This window comes from Hippichthys cyanospilos, chromosome 10 (genome assembly GCF_059441005.1).
Source record: "Hippichthys cyanospilos isolate Australia breed blue-spotted pipefish chromosome 10, RoL_Hcya_1.0, whole genome shotgun sequence".
Lineage (NCBI taxonomy): Eukaryota > Metazoa > Chordata > Actinopteri > Syngnathiformes > Syngnathidae > Hippichthys > Hippichthys cyanospilos.
The window spans coordinates 880587-896610 of NC_142378.1; the positions used below are offsets into that span (position 1 = coordinate 880587).

The 16024-nt window shown below is 41.3% G+C and overlaps 1 protein-coding gene across 6 annotated transcripts; it reads right to left on the reverse strand.

Moving 5' to 3' along the window:
- Positions 1–198: 198 nt before the first annotated feature.
- Positions 199–15604, reverse strand: clocka (clock circadian regulator a). Of its 6 annotated transcripts, none has more exons than XM_088425681.1 (22): positions 15201–15604; positions 12460–12522; positions 8524–8683; positions 8363–8452; positions 8103–8159; positions 7876–8024; positions 7553–7644; positions 7160–7249; positions 6971–7091; positions 6766–6879; positions 6414–6535; positions 6169–6251; positions 5963–6069; positions 5742–5889; positions 5332–5398; positions 5104–5245; positions 4933–5033; positions 4429–4506; positions 3973–4302; positions 3215–3366; positions 2370–2544; positions 199–1557 (listed from the first exon to the last, which is right to left on the reverse strand). In XM_088425681.1, the coding sequence occupies exons 4-22, from the start codon at positions 8404–8406 to the stop codon at positions 1426–1428; spliced, it is 2304 nt and encodes a 767-aa protein (XP_088281807.1). In that variant the 5' UTR covers positions 8407–8452; positions 8524–8683; positions 12460–12522; positions 15201–15604; the 3' UTR covers positions 199–1425. The 6 variants fall into 6 exon arrangements, with proteins under 6 accessions (XP_088281807.1, XP_088281806.1, XP_088281804.1 ...); XM_088425680.1 differs by having other exon boundaries at positions 5104–5248; positions 15201–15601; XM_088425678.1 differs by having other exon boundaries at positions 2361–2544; positions 15201–15598.
- Positions 15605–16024: the final 420 nt, after the last annotated feature.

A 16024-nucleotide genomic window follows, 5' to 3' on the forward strand; every position in this document is an offset into this window, starting at 1 on the left:
CTGCCAAAGTTTGCTTCTTTGAATGTTTTCACGTGTGTGTGGTTTTTTAAATCGAATCATTTTACGTAGAATTTAACATATGTGTGTCAATTAATGATTTGACATTCGGTGTGGCCTTGTGAAGACCGGAAAGTTTTCATTGATTTCAACGGTTATTCTATCTAAAACGCATTTTGCCACACAAAGAAAAAACATTGATGACATTTTAATGGTTCCATTTTTTTTATTTTGTTTTTCTCAGTAACACATCGGTATTTCAAGACATCGAAGTCTCGCCAAAATTGCTGCTTGCATGAATGCGCAGACTGAATTTGCATTTTAAACACGTGATTTAACTGTAAGTCCACTTTCAACTGGTAGATGTCGCCATTATCCAACAAATGCGATCAGTAAAGTCGCAATGACAGGGTTAGGTTAAAACAAAAGTGCAAAAAAACCCCAAGGAAACAAAACAAGTTTCCTTTTTTTTTGATTGACATGGTGTAACTTTATTTGAAGGATGACGGAGAAAAAATGTGGACACAAAATACTTCTCTTAACGACAAAGCATTAACGTGTTGAGATTACCAGAAGTAGCACATGGTGTATGCGGTTTAACAAACAAACAAGAAAAACAGAGCAGGTAACGGATATGAGGCTTGTTATTGTTGGAATATAAAAAAAGAAAAGAAAAAAAAAGCAAAGTATTGCGCACCACATTTGAATAATTTTTGGCAAATTTCGTGAAGGATTGTCATCAGAGGAAATGTCTTCATACAACACTAGAAAAAGAGCATACTTACCGTCACGCATTATTATAAAATAGCACCCCCCATCATATATATTTACATTATATATTACAAATAACCATCAGAACAGTAGTTCAAAGTCCAATCTAGAGCACATTCTTGTCATAAAAATAGTTCATCAAGGGGTGGGGGGGAGCAAGGGCTTTTGCATAAAGCAGGACTTCTCAAACTGCAGCTCGAGGCCCCGAAAAAGGGCCGCAGATTAGTTTTCATTGGGCCATGGCATGTTTGTCCTAATAAGTTAAAGTCACAAAAAGTTGAGAATGTTGGGTTTTGGGAGCCTTTTTACCGTTCAGCTTCTTTAGCATAAAAAAAAAAAAAGGTCAAGAATAAGTTTGCCTGTAAAGGCCAAAGTGCAATTTGCATTCATCCTGAAATTTCCCACCAATCCCAAAATCCCAACGCTTTTTTTTGGTATAGATGTGGTTGCTATGGTAACGGATGGTGAGTTTGACGGTTGATAGTATTTGGGGAAGGGTGGCATGAAAGGACGCGGCGATGCCACTTCCGGGCCACACGCGGGCGCCATTGTGGCTTTCAGTGCAAAAGAGGATCCTGGGGGGTGTGGGGGGGTTGGAGTCCAGTTCATCCCCTATGCCCCCGGTGGTTTTAAATAGCCGCTGCGCTGCGGCTCGGTCTAAGCGTCCGTCCTGTGGGCTTGCGGCCGTTGTTTTTGCGGGTTGGCGACGGCGGCCAAGGTTCCCGCCTGCTGCAACGGGAGGGCCCCCGCCGGCAGGATCAGCTGACTTCCGGGAAGCATCCGTGGAACCTTCAGCGGCAAGTCGTACATTTTGGTGACTTTTGTTCCAAGTGAAATTAATTTAATTTTATGGGTGCGCAAGCTGACTAAGGCCAGAGGAAAAGCTACTAAAGTCCCCGAAAATACTGACGCCATAATTGCTCATAATGATGAAGAGGAAAAGTTTCTTGGCTTTTTTTTTTTTTTTAGTCCTTTTTGCCATCACTAAAGAATGGCTCTAAGAAGATTTTCTTTATTTTTTTTTTTCATTTACTTTCCTTGATTGTAATATATACATTTTTTACCATTTGTTACGATTTTTAATCTCATTATTTGTTACATTCTGTAATTTGAACAATTTCTTGAGTTTCTTTGAAAGAATATTTTGTAATCAAACATTTTCTTTAAACTTTAAAACAATGTTTCATCCTTTAAATCATCAAATAAAATCACCATTTACATTTCTTTCAAACTTGAAAGAGATTATTTAAAAAACACATTCATATGGATTTTAAAACATAGAATTTAAACATTAACTTGAAAACATTTTCTTAAAAAAAGAAGAAAACTGAAAATGCTTTTCAACAGTGAACTTATGTTACACTGCAATTAAGCCACAAAAGATTATTCAAATTGATTCACAATATTACTGAAGTGTATCAAAATAAGTAAATAAGTATCTAAAAAAAACTTGCGAACTTTAATAATGGAATTAACTATGATTTTACTTTTAAATGATTTATTCTGTATAGTACATTTATTCGATTTCCTCTGCAGGTATTACTAAAAATAATACAAGGAAAAACATGTCAAGTGCTCATGCCCGTGACTACCTGCTGCACCTGCTGCTGTTGCTGCATCGGCTGTTGGGCGATGCTGATGGTCTGCGTGGGGCCCGTTTGCGGGGCGAACGCCGTCACCACTTGGCCCATGAACATAGTGGACGGCACCATGACCGCCCCGCATGCCATTTGGCCCGTCACCAGCTTGGTGAGCAGCTGACGGGTGGCAGGAAACCTGTCGGGAACAGATAACACATTTTATACTTCAACTTTCAACTCGTTTTCAAATGGTTTTAATGAGGCAAAACGTACTGGTAACATTTTGTACTGCTATGCCAAATTTGGCTTCCTCATGTGAAGAAATATTATATAAAGTTTAGCCCTTGTCTTTCGCCGTTAGCAGGGACCTAAAAACTCCAGCGATAAATAAATTCTGCAAGGTAATATTTAAATATTATTAAGAAATAAATGCATTATATATTAAAATTAAATAAAACCTTGGCTACCTTTCTGGTGATCTCCTAGCCGTAGTACAGAAAGTGAAAAGGAATGTATCTCTTTTTGGGCACAAACTTTATTTTCTTTTGCAACACACAGCGCATCAGAGCACGGTGAGCGGCCGCTAAACTAACCCCCCCTCACACACGCTTTTCCTCAGCAATGCAAATATTCTTTACCTCATGCACCCCCCCACCCACACTCATGAGCGTCCCCGCACAGCTCTCTCACTCACAGCCACAGGCACAATGCCTGTTAAAAGTCATGAAGGGTTGTTGCAAAAATGCCCCCATAAAATGCCACGACTTGTCTAATTTTAAGCAAAAGTGTCGAAACGAACCGCTGGGCCGCAAAAAGTGAAACACGAAGTTACGCATCATTGAAATAAAAAGAAAGAGGAACCAAACCTAATTTGGCCGGTGCGGTCCTGTGTGAAGGTGGCAATAGTGGGAGCGCCGGCGCCCGTGTTGGGTGGCAAGCTGCTGGAGATTTGGAGCACGTTGGCGGTGTTTTGTTGCGGGATCATCACTGTGTTGTACAGGGACGCTGCCAGGGGAGTCTGTGGAGGAAACAAACGTTGAGAATCGACTATGACGGATGTTTTAAAAAGTCAAGCTTTCAATGACCGCTAATACCATCTTTCACAAGTAATGATATACACGGAGTTTAAAGTAGGGCATATTACGATTGGTTGTTTGCATAAACATTTAAACAATTGAAAAAACAAGCAGTCTTTGAAGTTGGTTGCTACTGATAGAGACGAGGGCAAGGCAGCCTCACTTTGGTCAAGCAATTTGTTGAGTGCATAAGAAAAATAAAAAACACAAAATATCGTGCGGTCCAGTAAATGACCATTTCGGAATAACAGAAACTGTACAGTTATAGATGTAAAATAAAACCCAAAAGTTCATACTGTATATGAAATGGACGAAAAGAAAACACATTACATTTTCACTCTAATTTGAGTTTAATAAACATTTTGATAAACATTAAAAGTTTTAGTTACCTAGTTTTGAATCAATTTATTCCATTAACTAGTCAGTCAATCAGTTTTCGTTACGTATAATAACTTTGGTCGTATTTAGCGGTGTCGCTCGATGTGCGGGAATCCCAAGAATGTTTCACCTTTCGAAAGTATGGCCGATGGAGCCAAAAAACGCCATACCTGTGCCAGTGTTGTGTTCTGTTGCGGTTGGACAGCATGTTGTTGTTGTTGTTGGACGGTGGTCTGGAGAGGACCCGCTGACACCACTTGGCCCGGAATTCCAAGCACAGGGGTCCCCTGGGCCACCTGCACGCCGTTCATATTCACGCTTCCCTTGTGCATGAGCAACTGCAGGCTCTGCTCCTGCACCCTCTGCAGCTCCTGCTGGATCTTCCACAGCTCATCCAGTTGTCGCTGGATGTTACTCTCAATGGCGTGGGTGCGCTGCTCCAGCTGCTTCTTCATGTGCTGCATACTGTCCAGCTGCCCCGAGAACTGCGCCGACGACGCCTGCGGAGTGGCGATGCCAAATGTGGTTTTAGTCAACAAAAAGTAGCAAAATATCTAGAATTCAAATTGAAAACAAAACAGTAAATAAAAACAAAATTGATTTTACAGATAGAAAAAAAATCGTACTTGGACATTGGTCTGTTGGTCTTGTTGTTGTGAAACCATCGGTGTAGTCGGTACTGTGCTTTGGGAGCTCATGGATTGCTGTTGACACCCACATAACACGCTTATTTATGTATTTTCAATTTGTGAGAAGACGGAATTCTTAGGATTTCACAAGTGATTCTGACACCGATTAATTGAAAATTCTAGTTATCTGTGAAGGGTAAACCTCACACAAAAAAAAAAATCACAATTGCATGCTGTAAAACCTAATAAGAAAAAAGATATGGGATCCAACTTCTGAGGCTGAATCGTTGTGCCGATCTTCCCCCCCAAGATACAAAAACCGAATAGTTCAAGACACAAACTGAATGGTAGAAGAGCTCCGAGCATAAATCTAAAAATGTTTGGAAGTTCGATTTGTGGGAAATGTACTGTATTTAATCTCTTATTGGGGACCTTGACGAGCAAAACGATACTGGCCCAGAAGCAAACTCAGAACTTTGGATTCTTTGGCTTGAGACCAACCTGGCTTCCAACTGATGATCGTCTTTCTACTGCGACGGCTGCGTTGGGTCCGGGCTGGTGACGCGGCGTTTTCTGACCTCCTTGGAGAGTAACTTGAGATGCTGCGGACATAACAAACCGGATCGACGCGCTTGATTCAACAATTTGTGTCTTAAGTGGGATTCCACTTACCGGAGGCCTCTGACAACGCGGTGTGCGAGGATTTACGCGAGCTGCGCGACGATGCCGAGGGCGTCCCGTCGTTGCCGAAGCGCTCTAGAGCCTCCTGGAGGCTGGAGGCGTTGGGCTGCGACTCCAAGCCGGAGTCACGTGACTGCTGAAGTGCGAGGGAGGAGGCGACAGTAAGCAGAGTGGGAGGCGCCAACGCGTCCAACAGCAAGAACGCATCGCATTGCTCACCTTGTCTTTCAGCGGCGAACCTTTTGGCCCCAACTCTCGCCGCTGTTCGGATCTCACTTCACCGTAACTGACGTATTTAAAAAAAAAAAAAAAATCACACAACAATAAGAAGTTTGAAAGATTCTGAAACCAAATTGCCAAGGAGACTTTAATCTACCAATTCATTATTAAGGTTGGCGGCTGTCTATAAACTTCAGAATAAGGAAAATGTGTGTCCAGATAACAGCGCCCACTTCTGACACCAAATTTCGGCCGAAAAAGTAATCATTCATGAGAGCTGAGCTTAACAAACTGAAGTTACATTTGGCAAGAACTTTATTTTGACACCTTAAAAGTTCGGCAAGTACAGGCACTTTACAATTGACTTATGAACATTCCGTAAATACAATTGAATAAAAGGTCTCCAATACCTGACAACGGTGTGAGTGCAGACAATGAACTCCGGCCGAGAGTTCCACTGGTGGTAGGTGATATAATAATGAGTTTGTAGCCAAATCCACTGCTGCCCTTTGGTGAGAAATCGGTAGTAACAGGATTTTCCTTTGCCGTATTGCATAACTGCAAAAATGCAACAGAGAAATACAGTAAAAAGTGGAGTGTACACACAATAAAAAAGTTGAGGCATACTCACGGTGCTCGTGACATTTGGCAAGTGTATCCAAGTCGTCCACATGGTAGTAGTCATAACCAGATGTGCCCAGGACTTCAAACGGCAGGTAACCTATAATAGGTGGAGCTCTGGGCCCCCCAAATTCAAGAACGACTTTATATAGTGGTAAATTACCACCTCATGGTGTTATCAGATACAAGCGTTTCGAATGAATGGGTTAAGTGTACCTGTGGTCCAAGAAAAGAAACTTCCACTCTAAACTGTGTCTGGAGGTGAATTCTTCATTGGGCTCCTCCACAGTGCACATCTCCTGTGGAGCATAAATCACCATTATCAGATACTTTTGCTAACTAATTCATGGGATTTTCCATCACAATGCGGCGTCAGGAGCGGGACTGCATTATATGCATGTGCTCTCAAGGACAGACTTAACTTTAAGTGTAACACGTGCGCAGTTTGTGTGAGCGTGTACCTTGATGAATTTGGGTTTGGCGAGCTTCACAGTGGCCACAAGACACAGCTGCTTCTCAAAGGATGGGCGGCATGATCGTTGAATGACGGCCTCCGCGAATCCATTTTGAGTGCAGTTAGGCACTAAGGGAAACATATTGTAGTTAGAGCTCCATGCATGCATGTTAGTAACAGAGAAAAATTGATAAATGCTAAGATTACGATTAACTGGTTAGTCATCGCAACGCTATACAGAATTTCATCGAAATTAACATATCCTTACTGCAAAAGAAATCCGCTTCAACACATGCAGTTTCATGAGTACTTTGAGTTTTATTTATATGATCAAATATGATCATATGAAACTTGCCCACCATTGTTTAAGGACTTGAAATTTCCAATAAACTTGACGTATTCGTATACAGGCGGCTCATTGGGGTCCATTGTCCCCCGGAGCATGTGGCAGCAGAACTCCAGCTGGTTTTTGCCTGTGGTTTTGGGTACAATCAGAATGCAACTAAATGCTGGCACAATGCACTTGAAAATCAGAAAAAATAAAGAAATAAAAAAGCATGTTACTCTTCAGATATTCGGGCGTCATTTTCTCTCCCTCTGTGACATGTGAAGACAACAGCTTGTAAACATCCGAGTGCTCCCCCCTTGGCAGGAAATTCAACAGGTTCTGATCCACAAGATCGCACTGGAACACAAAGCGTGTCTTTAACACTCCTGTTGCACGTGATGCACTGGTGGAAGCGAAAAACTCACAGGGAGGTGCTCCAGCAGTGACGTGACACTCTCCGAGGCGTAGATGATGTTCCCGTCCGTCGTGATGGCGAGGAAGAAGCCGTCCAACGCCTGATGGCAAGAAGACCGTCAGGTTAGCTTATTGGCTAAACAACTTATAAGAATGTCGCATGAGTATGCTTTTGCTCTGCTCAGTGGTTCTAATTAAAAACCAAAGAAAAAGTCCCCCATATTGATTTTATTCCTCTAGTTTTATGTTTACTTTGAAAACTTGACCTTGGTGAGTAAATAAATCTTTTGAAACTGATTTGTTAAGAACTGTTATTTTTATAAGCTGTGAACTGACATACGTACGAGTTCAAAACTAACTAAATCCTAACTACATTTTCATTGTATCATGTAGCAGCAGCTTACCTCCAGCATTAGCTGCGTGAACTCCTCGTTGCTAAGAAACGGAGGCTTCCAGTCCTGCCGAATTTCCGTAGACTCGGACTGAGCGGACATTTCTGACGAAGGAGATGGAAAAAGTTTAATTGAATTAGGGAAGCGAGTAACAATATGCAGATCAAATGAAAGGGTTTTTTTTTCCAATTAAATTTGTTTATAGACATATAATAAAATGTGATTTTTTTTTTTATTTGTAAAACTTGAAAAACTTTCCTAAATAATGCCACCACATTTTCTTTTTCTACAAGAAAAGGTAGAAACTCAAGTTCGGATTTTTTTTTTGCATATACCTTGCTGTTTCTGCAGGAAGTCAATGCTCTTCTGCAAAATGGTGGACTTGTCCATCTTGCGGGTGTTGCCCGGCAACATGGTGCCCAGCTCCTTGATGAGGATGTTGAAGTGATCTCGCCGCTTCTTCTCCGACTTGTTGCGCGACACGCTGCGCATACATTTGCCCCGGTCAACATAAAATTGAGTCCCGAAAAAAAAAAAGAAAAAAAAAAGTACAATTTCTCACCGTTTTGCTTTGTCCTTTTCATTATCGTCCATTAAGCTGAGGATGCTTCCATCATCTCTGAAAGTCATTGGAAAAAAAACCAAACAATAATTTTAGGCACTTTTTTTAATGCATGCATGCAAAAAAAAGGGTTATTTTGAGGCATTCATTTTGTTATAGTATAAAAGAAACACATGTACAAAGGCCGTTTAATAGCTGCAGCACATATTGCTGTTGGAATACAAATTTTTTTAAAAAGTATTTCTTGCAATGTGACTCACTGATCAATGCTTGAGGTCATTTTGATCCTTTTCAGGGTTACCATGTCAGATGGGGTCTTTCAAGCGCGAATAAGACATTTGTGAATCAACCTTAAAGAGAACGAGAAAAGAATTCTTACTACCTTACACAGCGACTACTAGCGCACGGAGCCTACGCTTACCTTACGGACAGCCGAGCCGGTCCGGAGGGAGGACGAAGAGCGGACGAAGTGGCGTTGAGGCGGACATCAACGGCGCCTTGGATCAGCGCGTCGGGAGCTGCCAGAAGGTCTTGGCGTCGACTGGCCGTGTGAACCTGACACATGGCAGCGACATCGGAACCTGCGAGACGAGGTGAAAAGAAAGACACAGAGGTGTTAGACGTGTCCCAACCTAAGACAATGACGTCTTTCTTCCTGAAACGTGTTAGAGGACTGACTCGCCACTTGATTAGGTACATTTGAAAAAACCCACAGCTGTCTCCGAAGAGGGTTGCTGGGGTCAACTCTAAAGATAGAGTCTTATAAAATTGGTTTTCACATGTGACTCCTTTTTATCTCTGATTCAGTTGTCTATATTGGAAGAAATGGGCTGCTCACTCTAAATGGCGGGTTAGGAAAATAAATTCAATTCAATTGGAGCACCGCATTTAGCCCAAAAAGATGCTGGCCGTCCGAGCATTTGCCCTGTGAGCCAGGTAGTCAGTCCCTGCAAGTACTGATACCTTAAAATAAGGTTGGGATTGGCCTGATACCAGGTTCTCTTCCATCCCCAGTGATTAAAATTCGGCTCAGGGGGGTCAGGTTTTGCATCATTCCAAATAGTGACATTCAAGGTGGTGTCGTCACATCTAAGTGAATTCAGGTTCCGAAGCACGATCGGGCTGCTCGCTCGCGTGACTTCAGGTCGGGTTCCACTTTTCTCCCCGGGGCTGTGTTTCTTGTCAACAGTGAGTGGAGCCAGCGACAGAAAAGCAGCAGCGGCGGTATGTCACATGCACAAAAAGAAGGCAGCCCGGCTTTATCCCATCGGCCCGGGGAAGCAGAAGCTGCACAGCGAGCGTTTTATAACCGTGAGAGCAGAGCTTGTGTAACTGCGACGTCATGGCTGCTTCACTGACCTGCCGTCCCAATGACCTACTTTTATCCTCCTCCGCCCCTCCAAACTTAATCACGGCACCGTGGGCAACTCCGACCCACTCTTGCCAGGCACCGCCCTGTCAAATTCATTCCACCTTACGGGGGACGGCCCCCTCGGCAAAGGCGGGTCCAGACGCTCGCAGTCACGCTATGCAAAAAATGCTTTCCTAAAAACAGAGCCAAACTAACATCATTAGGAATGTGTGTCAAAATCTAGGCCGTTTTCTCAAAACTTTGAGCCAAGGCACGTCTTACATTGTTTTTCATTACGAGCGGAAGAGCATTTCTTTCTCCTGCCTATCACTACATGTCGCTGACATTGATGAAGAAAAAAAAAACCCTAACCCTTTGAAGTAAACGAATAACTTTAGGACTAAATCCCTGCCACACAATGGTGAAAAGCGCTGGAATAGTTGATGCCCATCCAAAACATATTTGCAATTGCCTAAAAATGACAAGAAGGTGGCAGAGCACGGTCACATATCAGAAGCATATAATCATGCGGATGTCACCAGATATTACGTCAAGATGTGACTCCTTACATACCAGGTGAGGCGCCACCTCTACCGCCTCTTGTAACGCCTGCTGCCGATTGAAATCGGAAGATGCTACGAGCTCGTAAGCTTACTTTTTCGACACTTAAACAAATATGATATATTTGTCTGGGCCAGAGGTGTCCAATTCCAGTTCTAGAGGGTCACGATCCTACATATTTTAACGCCTCGCTCCTCCAACACACCGAATGAAGCGTCTTAAAACAAGTAAATCCTTTTTTGAATAGAAAGCACGTAACACTTATTCTTAAGAATATCAAACATTGGCGAGAGATGTCCCGATCTGATATCAATAGCGGCTAGCAGTCCGAAAACAGTCATACAATAATAACAGATTATATTAGTCTACATACATACATGTGTGGCTTTATTTTGGTACGTTTTATATAGATGCGCATTGTCATTCGCGACTCAATTTTTGGATGGATGTGAGAGAAAAAAAAGAAACAATGCTTTTCTGTTTTCTGGAGTTGCAAAGAAAATATGCCAAAAGATATCAACCAATATCAATGTATCTATCAATTTGTTTATTTTAATATTGATTTTAGAGGGGAGCACATCACTGAAAAAAAACAAACAAAAACGATAGCTGTTCAATAAAACACACAAGATATAATATAATAAAATATCCTGTTAAGGTTTTTGCAATGATCAAATTGTGCAACAAAATAATCACTGCGGCACTTTGATCAAAGAGGACTGGATGCGAAACGTGGTTAGGTAAAAGCCGCTGTCATAGCAACGCCTTGTTGCCTTTTTCATCATCTGCGTCATCGGCTGACACCCGAGACTGGAACATTGGCGATCACTCATAAGGCCCTCGCTGTCAGGAGGCAGACCGCAGCTTAGTCTGGCACGAATAAAACACGAGTGAACGCCGTCTACTGCCAAAGGGGGGTACTAAAAATCGGAGTGGTCCTGGTTGGATATTTTGGGACCCTTTACGATGGACCGTGTGTGATGTTGCCGCGTCGGAGCCGTGACATAAGATATGACGTGTAACTCTGTAAACCTCCATCCATCCCGCACCGATTCTATTGCAGCTTTGATACTACCTCAAAAAGAAGAACATTTGTTGTCAAAAATCACATGAAGATCCCAAACCACTGTGAAAAATCAGAATCCACCATTCTCTGATCTGCCTTATACTTAACCGGAGGTGTATCGCCAATATTGAATCTTCTACTTCAAAGGGGAGAAACGTGTGGTGTGATCATATGCTGGATACCACTACCCCCTCAACAAACTGGTCAGACATTGATATCCCCTTTCACAAGAATGGACAGTGTCCCGTATCTCATGAGTCTTTGCTAATATCAGAAGAAGAAACATCATCATGGAAAATAGGGCTCTAACTGTTTGAGAGGGGGTTTAAAATGCTATTAGTTAAGGCAACAAACCCATTGTTAATATTAGTGACGCTAAAATGAACTAACATCAATCCACACCAAATATCCTACTTCTAACACCGAATTGTGGTGGAAGAATCAGCCCCAAAGTAATCTGGTTTGTATTGATTGTCTGATATTACCTCAGAAGAATGCATTTTTGGAACTATTACACGGGGGGGATACACTTCTTGCACCAGTTGGTGATTTTAAATAATCTGTACGCATTAATCAGCCATGTGGATTTTGCTATGGCCTTAATTATTATTTTGTGGATAAATATTTATTTTTCCACAAAAAAATAATAGAACGTGTCAGACCTAAAAAAAAAAAGCATATATATATATATATATATATATATATATATATATATATATATATATATATATATATATATATATATATATATATCACAAAATAAATCATTAACTTGACAGTTAGCGAGAGGTGTCACATGACAAGTTGGGTCGAACCATTCTAGTATGGGGGAGAATCTGGCTTTTTACAATAATGAAATTGAATAATCCATTGAAAAAAAAGTTTGATTCATGAACTTATATTTTACTGACACAAATAATTCAGCAATTATTTTTGAAGGATTTTTGCATGTTTGTTTGTTTTATTTCAAATCTGAGTTCCCTCTGAAGTTCCGATACCCCCCATAAATCTTGTTGTCATTTGCATCTTTGTTTTGGCTATTACCCCACATCCACATACAAATTATCCATCCGCGGTGAATTTAACAAAGAAAAACACTTTGCCCGATAGAAATGTTCAAGCCTGATATTCCAGATATACAAAAAATCATGGGGGACTATTTTCCAAAAACAAGCTGAATATGACGCAACTATCTTTCATTCATGTGATTTGATTTAATCTCCATGGTAACAAGCAATAAAAAAGCCGGAGCCATTTCAAAAAGGAGCAAGAATGCTGCTCCGCATCCCAACAATGGCAGTGTTACAACATTTGAAATTCCCGTTGGAATTCAAGATCAAGTCTTTCCACTGATGTGCCGCTCATTCAATAGGGCTTACCTTTGACCTCTTCGCGTTGCGACAGCTTCGTGCGGCTATCCGCAGCTTGTGTCAAGTCTTCCTCTGACCAAAAGAAAAGAAAGGCAGCCTTAAGCAAAGATCTCACACAGGTCTGTTAGAACATCTGGGTCACCATCAGCACGGTCGCAACATGAGAACCCTCACACTCGCATATTGTACATTCATCCATATACAAGCCTCCCTTCAGTTAGCGCTTCCGAGAAAGGTAAACGTGAGCGCGCGTTCTTGGAAAAGCATGAATGGAACCCGGTTGATAATTAGCATCATTCGTGGAAATCCCGCTACAATGCTACAGTATAGTAGGGCTGCACGACTATGACCAAAATCATTTTTTCGGTCAGTATTGAAATCACGATTATTCATCACGTTCGGTCAAACAGGTCAATTTATTGCCCTTTTTCCAAACAAGCAGTATATGAACAATGCTTCAAGGCTTAATACTTACAAATAATAATAAACGATATAATAAACCACAAATAAACTTGGCACAGAGGGCACAGCTAACTTACTTGCTGAGCGAAAACAAATGGAAAAAGAAATGTAGCCTACTTAGAACCAAACACATTATTTACTTTTAAGCAAATTTTACACACATTTATCAGCGGCACTAAATGTTTTGTTCCACTTAATACATTTAATAGGTAGGGGTGAACGTTTTGTTCCAATTCATACTTTTTTTTGGGGTGGGCGGGCGAGGGTTTTATGTCATGAACTTTTAAAGAAAACAATATATTTGGAATAGATAGGCATTTGTCTTTTAGTATTTAGGAAATTTTGTGTGTCAAACGTACAAGGTATCGGGACTTGGTATCGGTGACTACTCAAGATGAGAGAACTTGTACCGTTATCGGTCTGAAAAAGCGGTATCGAAAATCTCTATATAATTGTTCTTTCCAAAACGACCTACTTACAACAACGAAACGCTGGCACGGCAAACGCGGTCAATGAAAAGGTTGATGAAACCCAAATCCTCACAATCAAAAAGACATCAAGCTGATCCAGGTTATGATAAAACTGCCGGTATGGCAACGTTTACGCTAATCTCTTTGGCGCACGCCACTGTTTACAAGCTTGCTTTTGTCACATCTGTGAGCGCGTGTTGCAATCTGTGAAAAGATCTTCAGTTTCTCCCCTTGCGGGAGAAATGTGCCGGGCTTATCTGCGCAAGCGGAGTTTGCATCTGACACACCGGCGAATACAATTAACCAAGTCAGATTCAAACGTTTGATGTTGGGAGGTCAGGTCCGTCGGCAAAACAACATGTCACCTGATGAAACTTGAAGAGTGCAGTTTATCTTATATTAGTGCTTGTGGTATGTGAACATTTTCCACATATTGAGAATGTATAGGGAGCTTAAATCCGATGCTTTAAGCACCCCTGCGTTTCAATAATCGTTCTCCTTATATAGCTTCTTACGCACGACAAGGCCAGATCCAGCCAGTTACTGTATCGTGGAGTGTGCTTAAATGAAGAATATCAATTTCAGTCGGTTTTCCGACGTAGAATTTTAAACTGAATTCACCTTTTTCTAAACAAGTCAGAAATTAATTAAGAACTGCTACTAGAACTGATGTGCAGGGTGCCTTCATCAAAAATTTGGCAAAGGCGGCAGCAACTACAAAACAAATTAGGACTAGGCACCATAAATTTCAAGACAAGGGCTGCTAATACGTACTTAAATCGCCAGGACGGTCATCAACGTGTGCAGAGTCACATTTTCAACATTTATGGAAAATCTGCCATAGAACCAACAAATATTTGTACTTATCTTTGTAACTTTACCCAATGAATCTTATGACCTTCAACATAAAGTGGATTTAGTTTCATTAAGACCCATCATGCAGTTTCCGAGATATGGGTATTTAGAATGGGGTCAACCATTTTGGAACACCCTGTATATGACATTCAAAAGTTTGGAAAACTGATACTCATGCCAGGTCATCGACATAAAAAAAGCTGAATGAGAAAATACCCAGAAGTGCAAAACTGTCTTGGAATCTTGAAAAAAGGTGCCTTCTTTCAAATACCAAAAACGTTTATGGATATTTTGGCTTAAAATCACATTCATTGCCATTTTTCTATTTGATGAGTAGTCCTTACTTGAATAATTATGATGGAATTTTTTAAAAACAAGTGGCAAAATGATATCTGCACCACGATGATTTTGCTGTTTAATTCAGAATTCATCAGCACATTATTTTTCAGAATACCTTGTTTTGGCCAATTAAGCCACATAGAACAATTCGTTGAAATAAATATTCGGTTCACTTCCTTAAAAAAATAATTTCTTAGCAAGTCTAAGTCCTTATTGTCATTTGGGAATCTTAACTGTCATTTCACAAGCAGCACAACACAATTCTAAAGTTAAAATGGGAAATCGAGATTATCATGAAATAGCTTCATTCAATAAAAATAACTATAGCTTATTGAGTCCTTAACCGAATGTAGAAGATTTAATTCAACCTTAACTTCCAAAATACGATAGTAAAAATGTCAGATATCGATCAAAGGAAGCGGCGGGTGATTTAACGGCGCTCTCCTCAGAGGGAAGCCCCTTGACCCGCACAAAGCCGCCTCGGAGATGACGCCGGGCGGCGACATTGACCGGCGAATAACCGCTAAGCTAACTAGCCCGCATGCTAACTAACTAACTAACTAACACGGCTTCATTTGACAGCAGTTTGAAGAAAAAACACCGTTTGAAGTCGTCAACGCTTACCGTTACATTTGACGAGAACTTCTCACGGTACCTCCCATGCGGGGTTAAGAATACCAAAGTTGTAGTTTTCACGTCCCGGTGGAATGGAGGAGTTTAAAAAAGAGCGACGCATGAATTTCCAGAGAAGCGACTCGAGCGTCAACCTACTTTCAGTCCAGGCTAGCCGGCTAACTTGTTAGCTTAGCTGCCGCCGCGTTAGATAAGAATGTGGGTCAGCGGGGCTTTGGCAGGAGCCCAAAGCCGGCAAGGCGACGCGGTTCCGGCTGCGGGTTGTGATGAAAACGCCGAAGCATACCGGGCCAGCGGTGTCCCACTTAACCCCATGCACTCGGAGTCAGTCCACTCCGATCCGAACCGGCTTGGTGAAGCTCCGTAGCACTGGGAGCATGCTTTAGGGGAGAAGACGCAAACATGCCCAAGGAGAAGGACGCGAACGCGGGCACGGTCGTTGGATCACCTGGAAAAGGTACCAGGTGGATCCAATTGGTGTACGACCGACATAACACGCAAAACACATGCAAAAATGATAAACACGAAATAAAATCCTATTTTAAAAATACAAATCAATGACTAAAATATTACGGCTTTAACTAAAGTATTCTAAAGCAAAATTAGTGTATACATATATTAGTGTATATAGTAGAGTATAAGTAAATACATTTGTATTATCTATATAAAATTTACGGATATATAGCAATTTATTTCCATACACAGTACAGTATTAAACATTCGGTAGGAATAGTGGTTGTTGGATAAATGCTTAATGATGGCTGTAGTGCCATCTGTTGTCTGTATGGAGGTCGTAAAAATTACAATTTTTTTTT